The sequence below is a fragment of the Crinia signifera genome, chromosome 7 (genome assembly GCF_055691185.1).
Source record: "Crinia signifera chromosome 7, ASM5569118v1, whole genome shotgun sequence".
NCBI classification, from domain to species: Eukaryota; Metazoa; Chordata; class Amphibia; order Anura; family Myobatrachidae; genus Crinia; species Crinia signifera.
In genome coordinates this window covers 169,407,819-169,421,162 of record NC_139223.1, presented here as the reverse complement: position 1 = coordinate 169,421,162, position 13,344 = coordinate 169,407,819, and the positions used below count along the sequence as shown (strand labels likewise).

General features: G+C 40.2%; 1 protein-coding gene across 1 annotated transcript in view; it reads left to right on the top strand.

Annotated features, from left to right (window-relative positions):
• SCTR (secretin receptor) overlaps nucleotides 1–13,344 on the top strand; it is a 73,105-nt gene that overhangs the window by 55,118 nt on the left and 4,643 nt on the right. Inside the window, exons 11-12 of the mRNA XM_083154310.1 lie at nucleotides 594–685; nucleotides 12,017–12,155. Of these exons, the coding sequence (XP_083010436.1) occupies nucleotides 594–685; nucleotides 12,017–12,155 (231 nt within the window). The remainder of the gene's footprint in view (nucleotides 1–593; nucleotides 686–12,016; nucleotides 12,156–13,344) is intronic.

Below are 13,344 nucleotides of genomic sequence, written 5' to 3'. Positions count from 1 at the left end.
GGGGGTTAGCTGCAAATATTAAGTATCCCCCAAATGTATGTAGGAGGGACCACAGCAGGAATCTCCGATCCCTGCTGTGGTCCCTCCTGCACCGCCACCTGCTGCCTCCCCCATAGGTTACTATGGGGGATGCAATGCTGTCCGATGTATGAACATCGGACAGCATCGCTTTGGGTTCCTGGACTACCGTCAGATGGCAGTAGCCCGTCGTGGGCTAAAGACCGAACTGCGGCTGGGGTAGTGCGGTAGTGCAGATCCCCCGCGCATCGCAGGGGCGGCTCCGAAAGTGTTTGCAGGATGATACATACCTGTGATATGTATCGGTAATATTCCCCCCAGATCGTGGCATAAAATGGGCCCGCAGATGCACGATAAAGTGGGAAGCGATAAAGTACCATATAATCAGCTCCTAACTGCCATGTTACAGCAACACTTAGTGCAGACTGGAAATTCGGGTCAGAGCAGAGATCTACTCCGGTTCTAGAGCAGCGGTGTAACTAGAAATGTTGTGCCCCCCCACCCTCATACCGATATTATTATTTTACCTAAATGCTCATTGACAGGTTTCATGCCCCCGTTACTTCCTCCCCCAGATAAACTTCATCCTCTTTGTGAGAATCATCCGGATTCTGATGAAGAAACTGCGGACATCGGATGTTTGGAGCAACGATGTCAGTCAGTACAAGTACGTGACAGAGCTTTGCTATATACAGGGGAACTGTGGTGTCTGTACTAATCAGGATAGGTGCGAATGACGCCTGCCACAGATCAGGGTACCGTACCTTATATGGAATCGGTACATCTGTCAGAATGAACTTAGGTCTACAGTCATTAGGTCGACCCCATAAGGTCGACTGGCTGGAAGGTCGACCTGATTTAAGGTCGACATGGGCCAAGGTCGACATGACTTAAGGTCGAATTTGCATAAAGGTCGACATGAGGAAGGTCGACTGGTCATAAGGTCGACATGGGTTTTTCACTGTTTTTTTGATCCGAATGTCGACACAGTCGACATGGACACAGTTGGCAATGAGAATCGGACCCTCGCTTCGCTCGCAATGCATCAGGCACGGTGGCTCGCTTCGCTCGCCACAGCTTTAATAACCTCCTCCACGCCCTAGTGGATGGTAGGGCATGAAATACCGCCTGTCGGCACATGTCGGCTCAAAAAACAGTGAAAAATCTCATGTCGACCTTATGACCAGTCGACCTTCCTCATGTCGACCTTTATGCAAATTCGACCTTAAGTCATGTCGACCTTGGCCCATGTCGACCTTAAGTCAGGTCGACCTTCCTGCCAGTCGACCTAGTGGGGTCGACCTAATGACTGTAGACCTAAGTTCTTTCTAATAGATGACCGCTTCCCCCTTATATATACTAGTAGGTAGTTGTCTGGTGTATGTTATAAAGTCTGGGGGACAGATATATAGTCTACTTATAGTTATATAGTCTGGGGAACAATGATGTCACTTGTAATACAGTTATGTAGCAGGAAGTAGTTATATAGTAGGGGATACAGTTACATTATTACATACAAGATTATTAATGGGCAAAGTTTTTTAATTGGGTGTACAGATATATAGGCTTGGGTAGAGGTATATAATTGGGTGTACAGATATATTGGCTTGGGTAGAGGTATATAATTGGGTGAACAGATATATAGGCTTGGGTAGAGGTATATAATTGGGTGTACAGATATATTGGCTTGGGTAGAGGTATATAATTGGGTGTACAGATATATAGGCTTGGGTAGAGGTATATAATTGGGTGTACAGATATATAGGCTTGGGTAGAGGTATATAATTGGGTGTACAGATATATAGGCTTGGGTAGAGTTATATAATTGGGTGTACAGATATATAGGCTTGGGTAGAGGTATATAATTGGGTGTACAGATATATAGGCTTGGGTAGAGGTATATAATTGGGTGTACAGATATATAGGCTTGGGTAGAGGTATATAATTGTGTGTACAGATATATAGGCTTGGGTAGAGTTATATAATTGGGTGTACAGATATATAGGCTTGGGTAGAGGTATATAATTGTGTGTACAGATATATAGGCTTGGGTAGAGTTATATAATTGGGTGGACAGATATATAGGCTTGGATAGAGGTATATAATTGGGTGTACAGATATATAGGCTTGGGTAGAGGTATATATTTGTGTGTACAGATATATAGGCTTAGGTAGAGTTATATAATTGGGTGTACAGATAAATAGGCTTGGGTAGCGGTATATAATTGTGTGTACAGATATATAGGCTTGGATAGCGTTATATAATTGGGTGTACAGATATATAGGCTTGGGTAGAGGTATATAATTGGGTGTACAGATATATAGGCTTGGGTAGAGGTATATATTTGTGTGTACAGATATATAGACTTGGGTACAGTTATATAATTGGGTGTACAGATATATAGACTTGGGTACAGTTATATATTTGGGTGTACAGATATATAGACTTGGGTACAGTTATTTATTTGGGTGTACAGATATATAGGCTTGGTTAGAGTTGTATAGTTGGGTGTACAGATATATAGGCTTGGGTAGCATTATATAATTGGGTGTACAGATATATAGACTTGGGTTGAAATATATAATTGGGTGTACAGATATATAGGCTTGGGTAGAAATATATAATTGGGTGTACAGATATATAGGCTTGGGTACAGTTATATAATTGGGTGTACAGATATATAGACTTGGGTACAGTTATATATTTGAGTGTACAGATATATAGGCTTGGTTAGAGTTGTATAGTTGGGTGTACAGATATATAGGCTTGGGTAGCATTATATAATTGGGTGTACAGATATATAGGCTTGGGTACAGTTATATATTTGAGTGTACAGATATATAGGCTTGGTTAGAGTTGTATAGTTGGGTGTACAGATATATAGGCTTGGGTAGCATTATATAATTGGGTGTACAGATATATAGGCTTGGGTACAGTTATATATTTGGGTGTACAGATATATAGGCTTGGTTAGAGTTGTATAGTTGGGTGTACAGATATATAGGCTTGGGTAGCATTAAATAATTGGGTGTACAGATATATAGGCTTGGGTAGAAATATATAATTGGGTGTACAGATATATAGACTTCGGTTGAAATATATAATTGGGTGTACAGATATATAGGCTTGGGTAGCATTATATAATTGGGTGTACAGATATATAGACTTGGGTTGAAATATATAATTGGGTGTACAGATATATAGGCTTGGGTAGAAATATATAATTGTGTGTACAGATATATAGGCTTGGGTAGAGGTATATAATTGTGTGTACAGATATATAGGCTTGGGTAGAGTTATATAATTGGGTGTACAGATTTATAGGCTTGGTTAGAGGTATATAATTTGGTGTACAGATATATAGGCTTGGGTAGAGGTATATATTTGTGTGTACAGATATATAGGCTTGGGTAGAGTTATATAATTGGGTGTACAGATAAATAGGCTTGGGTAGCGGTATATAATTGTGTGTACAGATATATAGGCTTGGGTAGAGTTATATAATTGGGTGTACAGATATATAGGCTTGGGTAGAGGTATATAATTGGGTGTACAGATATATAGGCTTGGGTAGCATTATATAATTGGGTGTACAGATATATAGACTTGGGTTGACTTGGAGAGGAGACGAGGCATCCCTACAGAATTTCCTACAATACATAAACAAAAACAATAACAATCTAATATTCACCAGTAACTATAGTAAAAAAGAAGTAGAATTCTTAGACTTAAAGATTTTTATTGAAGATGATAAAATACATACCAACACATACAAAAAATCAGTCGATGTCAATAGTTTCATACTATCCACTAGCTGGCACCACCCAAACTGGTTACAATCAATTCCAAAAAGCCAATTCATCAGACTAAAACGCAACTGTACCAGGAACACAGACTTCATAGAACAGAGCAATAAAATGATAACACAATTCACAGAAAAAGAATACAGACTGACCGACTTAGAAAAAGCGCGCAAAGAGATAGAGGGAATAGAGAGGACTGATCTCCTCAAATACAAAGAGAAGAAAAATGAGATATACCAAGAAACACCTTTCATTACTCAATATTCACAGGAATCCAGACAACTTCAACAGATACTGAAAAAACACTGGCCACTACTATTGCAAGACGAAACACTGTCAGACATTCTTCCAGAAAATCCAAGAATAGTATACCGAAAAGCTCCGGATATAAAACAAAAATTGATCAAAAACCATATTCCCCCAAAAACACAGACTCAACAAACCATCAACAATAAACCAAATAAAGGTTTTTACTATTGTGGGACATGTGCAGGATGTACTAATCAAAACCAAAAAACCACCCAACCAGTCACAACCTACAAATCTGCATCAACACAAAACATATACAAAATAAAAAATAGAATCACGTGCAACAGTAAAGGGGTGATATATCTATTAGAATGCGGCTGTAACAAGCAATATGTGGGACGAACAACAAGACCACTCAAAACAAGAATCAATGAGCATATTCGAAATATAAACAAGAAAAATGAGGAACACAATCTTTCAAAGCACTTTTATGATCACCATAACGGCAACCCTAGATCCTTGACATTTATAGGTATCGCAGAAGTCCAAAACAACTGGAGGGGAGGGGACTTTATACATAAAATCAATAAACTCGAACTCAAATACATGTATGAACTAAAAACACTAAGACCACGGGGACTTAACCTAGACAATGAGGTGAAAGCAATAGTAGGTAAAAAATGACATGCACTCTATATGAGTAGGTAATAAATGACATGTACCTTATAAAAGAGAAAGTATAGGATGACCACTTAGAGACTAGTTAATAATTAACATGGACTTTATATGACAGAAGATACAGGGGTGACCACATAACAAGCAAAGCCCCCATTAAAGAGAAATAAAATAAAGGACCCACAAGTTTAGAAGCACCCCAATACGTAAGAACCATTTATTAAGACCTCAGTATAAGATAGAATTATCTGTAAGTTAATCTATCAAATTAGAACAATAGACAAAATCACTTAATTGAACCAATATGTACACATATTGCAATTAAGTGCACACCACTTCGTATTCATTGCAAACACCGGAACCTCTTAATAGAGTAAATTGTATGAAATAGTCAGAATACCACATAAGGATACAATGTAATAGTTAACTGTAACAAGCAACACAGCGATGCATATCACATAGAATTGGAGACTGTTCTTGCGCAGGAATACTGCCCAATCAGAGATACCGCACCACAACCAATCAACAGATAGGAAAACAAATGGAGGGACATTTAAACCCAGATCCAGATATTGCAGACCATCTCCCTAGAAGAAGGCTTAATAGCTGAAACGCGTTGGAGCACCTTTACAGAACCAGCACTAACCCAATCAGCAATCCAGCAACTTGATCTAAGAACCGACATCCACAAACATCTCAAGATCCAGCGATCGGCGGGTGCACACGCCGACACGCAGCAGACGCCGGGACAGGACTGACACAGAAGCGGGTGTAACGGCAGCGGTGAGTATCCACGAGAGGGAGAGCGGGTCGAGCCAGAGAGGTCCTGTCTGGGAGGATAACAGTCACCGCAAAGGATACTGTACAGCGTCCTGAAACGGTGAGCCGTGACACCTCCCCGAGACTAGCGGCAGCATCTGTGTATTCTGTGGTTCGGTCAGCCGTGCACCGCACGCAGCTGCCGGTACCGGGAGGAACACAGACGCAGCTACACTTGTCCGGGACCCGGGGCTCCCCTGCCACCTCCAAACCCCTCACCGCTCCCGAACACGAACTACGTGCGCACAGGTACCAATACATAGTAAACATTACCCTAAGGATTACAAATAGCGGGACGCCGCTGAACTCTTTCCACAGGACTATCACTAAATATTGGTTTCTTGAAAGCCGGACATTATTGGACATATAACAATTACAAGTGTACACACCACGCAACTTATTGGTTATACAATCCAACTCCAGTATAATTGCGTGTAACCACCCCATATATCCTACCCCATCGTGTTGTCGGTTCTAGACACACCATTTATGAACCACTTATCATAGGGATTTTTTTGTTATTTTTTTGTTACTTTTTATCCATTTCTTGATACATATGTATATGCATTTCTTTTAATTTTTTTCATCCTTTTCTGCAAAGCACCTTTGCTCTTGAAGGAGTGCATTCCTCCAGCACATATAGACTGGACAATGCACTGAAAGGAGTAAGTGTCCTGTTGCACACATTTTTTTGATTTTTTTGGTTTTGTTTTACTTTTGTTTTTGTTTTTGTTTATACATTAATAAAAGCACCCATTCATTTTAACAAACCATTGTTAGAATCTTAGTGACAGAGCGCAGCACTAAACCCAATCTCGCTATACTGTTAATACTCAAACGGACCCAGTCATCCGTTACAAGTGCAGCTGCTAGTCCTGAGTATACACCTGGATAGATTCCGTGCGCAGGTATACCAGGGAACCCCCCTATTCCAAAATACTGTACTATTAGACTGCTTACCAGCAGCAAGAATCTATATATGGGATTAACTGATATCAGGAACAATAGGTTAGAGAGAGCCAATGAAGCATTTCTCCCCCTATTAGCAGATAACCCCCCACCCAGTCTAAACACTTTTTGTGACACATTTCTTAGACTAGAGAAATTGATCTCCAAAGAAACCAGACTATGGTGGGAGACACAGACACTTAAACTATATGAACAAAACAACATCATACCAAAAGGTTTACAGATAAAAAAAGCACCGACACATGACATAAATGACACATGCTTTATGGACAAATGGAACAACATATTGAAAGACTGCTCACTTGCATTAATGAAATTAATCATTGACAGTAATGCAAACAAACTAGATATTACTGAAAAAGAAATAGACAAACTAGATCAAGAACTGACACCCTTTAAAGAAGAGAAAGAGTTTATAACATTGTCAGACCTTACTAAGGAAAGATTACTACAAAGAGAAAAGCAACTGATTGAAACAAAAAAGAAAAAATTTCTCAGGGACAAATTTGGACTAAAAACACAGAAAAAGAACAAAAAAATAAAATCTCAAACCCCAGCTCACATATACAAACCGCACAAATCAGCACGAAGTCCAGTGTATAAACGATTAAATTTGACATATCAACAGTATATGACCAAAATACATACAAAACCTGACAACTTGGATTCAGCCGGGAACAACACACAAGATACCTTTAATTCCACTATAGATGACACTTCTTTCTCCGTCCACGAGATAGAAGAAGACACCTCAGGAGCCGAATCTAACTACGACAATATAGCTAGACTGTCAATTAGAAAAGGGTGGGAAAATAGCCTCTTGGGCGACATAAGCATACAAAGCACCCCGACTACACAGAACACCCCAACAGAGACAGGAGACAATAAAACATGTGCTACCCCAGAACCAAATCTTTTTTTAGACGTTCGTCACACCAGACACGACAAAAACAAAATGGAGAAAGTGAGGCCCAATACAACAAGGAGAAGCACAAAAACCAACACAAAAAAACAAGACGAGGGTGCAGGGGAGGGGAAAATAAGAAAGACAACAAGAAAAATCAAGAGAACAGGGAGATAGGTAAAGGGATATTTAACCTGAGTAACCATGAATTGACACAAGAACACAAACAAATTCTAGACAAAGGCCTCAAATTTGCGCCCACAAACAAAATTGACAAATTTCAGACTTATCTTGACTTACACAACTTTGCTAGAAAATTAACACTTAAAAAATATTTCAGCAACATTACACCAGTGGAAGTCAGGAATGACATAGAACTATCCAGGTACAAACACACTGAACTAAAACCAGCATCACAGTTCTACCCCAGCCACATGAAGGGGCCACAAATAGATGCGTTCATAAAAATGGTTGAACATGACATTGAAGGCATCACACATAGACCTTCAAAAAAGAACATCACAAACAAGGAAGAACAGGCACTACGAGACCTACAAAACAATAAACAAATAATTGTGAAACCAGCAGACAAGGGGGGCGGCACAGTTATCCTCAATAAACAGGACTACTTGGAGGAGGCACACCATATTCTCAATGATAATACAACATACATGAAACTCAAAAGTGACCCTACATCCAAATTCAAATCCGAATTAGAACATCATCTTAGAAAAGGCAGCGAATTAGGAATCATAAACACACAAGAACACAAATTCATTCAGATCCAAAACCCCGTGATACCTGTATTCTACTATTTACCTAAAATTCATAAAAACCCCACCAAACCACCCGGCAGACCAATCATATCTGGAATAAACTCATTAACATCAAACCTCTCCCGATATATTGACATCTTCCTGCAACCATACGTACAACAACAAAAATCATACACACGAGACACAACACACATACTAAACCACTTACACAACCAAACATGGGAAAAGGATTTCTGGCTAGTCACCGCTGACGTAACCTCACTGTACAGTATAATAGACCACGAACAAGGCACAAACAGTATCAAATATCACTTAGACCAAGACACAACAATCCCACCTGAACAGACCAAATTTATTCTAGACAGCATTACATTTATCCTAAAACACAACTATGTTTGGTTTGAAAACCAATACTATATACAGACAACAGGGACAGCGATGGGCACGAGATTTGCCCCTGGGTACGCTAACCTATTCATGAGTTGGTGGGAGGACCACAACATATGGGTAGAGGGCGGACCAGGGGCAAGTCTCGTGCTTTGGAAAAGATACATAGATGACATACTGTTCATATGGAGAGGAGACGAGGCATCCCTACAGAATTTCCTACAATACATAAACAAAAACAATAACAATCTAATATTCACCAGTAACTATAGTAAAAAAGAAGTAGAATTCTTAGACTTAAAGATTTTTATTGAAGATGATAAAATACATACCAACACATACAAAAAATCAGTCGATGTCAATAGTTTCATACTATCCACTAGCTGGCACCACCCAAACTGGTTACAATCAATTCCAAAAAGCCAATTCATCAGACTAAAACGCAACTGTACCAGGAACACAGACTTCATAGAACAGAGCAATAAAATGATAACACAATTCACAGAAAAAGAATACAGACTGACCGACTTAGAAAAAGCGCGCAAAGAGATAGAGGGAATAGAGAGGACTGATCTCCTCAAATACAAAGAGAAGAAAAATGAGATATACCAAGAAACACCTTTCATTACTCAATATTCACAGGAATCCAGACAACTTCAACAGATACTGAAAAAACACTGGCCACTACTATTGCAAGACGAAACACTGTCAGACATTCTTCCAGAAAATCCAAGAATAGTATACCGAAAAGCTCCGGATATAAAACAAAAATTGATCAAAAACCATATTCCCCCAAAAACACAGACTCAACAAACCATCAACAATAAACCAAATAAAGGTTTTTACTATTGTGGGACATGTGCAGGATGTACTAATCAAAACCAAAAAACCACCCAACCAGTCACAACCTACAAATCTGCATCAACACAAAACATATACAAAATAAAAAATAGAATCACGTGCAACAGTAAAGGGGTGATATATCTATTAGAATGCGGCTGTAACAAGCAATATGTGGGACGAACAACAAGACCACTCAAAACAAGAATCAATGAGCATATTCGAAATATAAACAAGAAAAATGAGGAACACAATCTTTCAAAGCACTTTTATGATCACCATAACGGCAACCCTAGATCCTTGACATTTATAGGTATCGCAGAAGTCCAAAACAACTGGAGGGGAGGGGACTTTATACATAAAATCAATAAACTCGAACTCAAATACATGTATGAACTAAAAACACTAAGACCACGGGGACTTAACCTAGACAATGAGGTGAAAGCAATAGTAGGTAAAAAATGACATGCACTCTATATGAGTAGGTAATAAATGACATGTACCTTATAAAAGAGAAAGTATAGGATGACCACTTAGAGACTAGTTAATAATTAACATGGACTTTATATGACAGAAGATACAGGGGTGACCACATAACAAGCAAAGCCCCCATTAAAGAGAAATAAAATAAAGGACCCACAAGTTTAGAAGCACCCCAATACGTAAGAACCATTTATTAAGACCTCAGTATAAGATAGAATTATCTGTAAGTTAATCTATCAAATTAGAACAATAGACAAAATCACTTAATTGAACCAATATGTACACATATTGCAATTAAGTGCACACCACTTCGTATTCATTGCAAACACCGGAACCTCTTAATAGAGTAAATTGTATGAAATAGTCAGAATACCACATAAGGATACAATGTAATAGTTAACTGTAACAAGCAACACAGCGATGCATATCACATAGAATTGGAGACTGTTCTTGCGCAGGAATACTGCCCAATCAGAGATACCGCACCACAACCAATCAACAGATAGGAAAACAAATGGAGGGACATTTAAACCCAGATCCAGATATTGCAGACCATCTCCCTAGAAGAAGGCTTAATAGCTGAAACGCGTTGGAGCACCTTTACAGAACCAGCACTAACCCAATCAGCAATCCAGCAACTTGATCTAAGAACCGACATCCACAAACATCTCAAGATCCAGCGATCGGCGGGTGCACACGCCGACACGCAGCAGACGCCGGGACAGGACTGACACAGAAGCGGGTGTAACGGCAGCGGTGAGTATCCACGAGAGGGAGAGCGGGTCGAGCCAGAGAGGTCCTGTCTGGGAGGATAACAGTCACCGCAAAGGATACTGTACAGCGTCCTGAAACGGTGAGCCGTGACACCTCCCCGAGACTAGCGGCAGCATCTGTGTATTCTGTGGTTCGGTCAGCCGTGCACCGCACGCAGCTGCCGGTACCGGGAGGAACACAGACGCAGCTACACTTGTCCGGGACCCGGGGCTCCCCTGCCACCTCCAAACCCCTCACCGCTCCCGAACACGAACTACGTGCGCACAGGTACCAATACATAGTAAACATTACCCTAAGGATTACAAATAGCGGGACGCCGCTGAACTCTTTCCACAGGACTATCACTAAATATTGGTTTCTTGAAAGCCGGACATTATTGGACATATAACAATTACAAGTGTACACACCACGCAACTTATTGGTTATACAATCCAACTCCAGTATAATTGCGTGTAACCACCCCATATATCCTACCCCATCGTGTTGTCGGTTCTAGACACACCATTTATGAACCACTTATCATAGGGATTTTTTTGTTATTTTTTTGTTACTTTTTATCCATTTCTTGATACATATGTATATGCATTTCTTTTAATTTTTTTCATCCTTTTCTGCAAAGCACCTTTGCTCTTGAAGGAGTGCATTCCTCCAGCACATATAGACTGGACAATGCACTGAAAGGAGTAAGTGTCCTGTTGCACACATTTTTTTGATTTTTTTGGTTTTGTTTTACTTTTGTTTTTGTTTTTGTTTATACATTAATAAAAGCACCCATTCATTTTAACAAACCATTGTTAGAATCTTAGTGACAGAGCGCAGCACTAAACCCAATCTCGCTGTACAGATATATAGGCTTGGGTAGAAATATATAATTGGGTGTACAGATATATAGGCTTGGGTAGAGGTATATATTTGTGTGTACAGATATATAGACTTGGGTACAGTTATATAATTGGGTGTACAGATATATAGACTTGGGTACAGTTATATATTTGGGTGTACAGATATATAGGCTTGGTTAGAGTTGTATAGTTGGGTGTACAGATATATAGGCTTGGGTAGCGGTATATAATTGGGTGTACAGATATATAGGCTTGGGTTGAAATATATAATTGGGTGTACAGATATATAGGCTTGGTTAGAGTTGTATAGTTGGGTGTACAGATATATAGGCTTGGGTACAGTTATATAAGGGGCATTAGTATATTCAAAAATGTTGTAAAAACTCTGAAAACCTGCTTTTTACAACAACATCCCACTGCTGTGTCCTCTACTGACCATCGCACAATGGGACCCTAATATACCCTTTTATTGACAGGAGACTGGCGAGGTCCACGCTCCTGCTGATCCCGCTTTTTGGGATACATTATATCATCTTCGCCTTTTTCCCGGAAGATGTGAGCAACCAGTTATTGAAGACTCGTCTGTCCTTTGAGTTGACGCTCAGCTCCATCCAGGTGATTCCGTCTCTTCCTCTCCCCCACAAATGTCTTTATTATCTATTTATTAACAATTTCTTATACAGAGCCAAAAATTCTGTGGTGTTTTTACAATTGAAAACAGTGATACAGACGATCAAAAAAGTACGAGGGCCCTGCTCGTAGACTTTATCTATTGTATAATGGGAGACAGAATGTAAAGGCTCTTGGCGGTCTGTATGATTTGGTTCCTAGTTTCTAAATATGGAAGGCCGGTTATATTGTCAGGCAAACATTGATCTAATAATATGAATCTATCAAGGAGTCTTTGTTCTGCAGATCTCTGAAGACGTTGGTAAATGGGGCTTGTCTTTTGGAGCCCAAGCACACATTCAGCAGGGGCCAAACATTGAGATTCTGACTTTGCAGATTTAAACGTTTATTCTTCTCCGCCCCCTGCGCATGTGAAGTCAGGAGGGGGTGGGGCCTCTGGTAATAGGAAGAATTGAGCGCTAAGGGTGGTGTTCCAGGTCACTGCAGGGGCCTATTCCTTGGTACAGTAGATGGTCGCTCACTCGCCTTATGGTCCTGTGTAACACCCCTTCTGGACAGGGTTGGCAAAGACAGTCATGGGGAATGGTAATATAAGGGGAAGTCACTCTGGCACCTCTGTGCGGTGCCCCCACTTGGGTCTTCTTGGGTAGTTGCCAGCATGCAGGAAGTGCTGTTCTACTTGAGCCAAACCAACCAGACTCAACTGCCCCGTTCCAGACTATACACAAATGACCTACTATGAAAACCACTTCCTGTTGTAGGAAAGGGGAACGAGATAGTGATGTGTAGGTGTTAGTATAACAAATAGATGGGTTCTTGCAGCTTTATCAAACATGGAATGAACACACTGCTTCCTGAATGGAGATTCAATTAACAAGGGCATCTAACGAGTTGAGGAATGGAAACTAGGCATCGTTTTATAAACCCAAATAACCAGTATTTCTGCCCTATTCCATCTGCATAGAAAAAGCCTCATCTAAACTAGGCTGCAAAAATAATTTCCTCTTGTTCTTCCTTTAACGCAGGGACCCCGCATAGTTCACATTTTCCAGGTCACGCGACAGGTGCACTCATTACTCACTGACACATTTTAAAAGATTCACAGGTGGAGCTAATTACGTCACTTGTGATTCTGTGAGGAGGCCTGCAACACATGCACCGTGTGGGGTCCTGA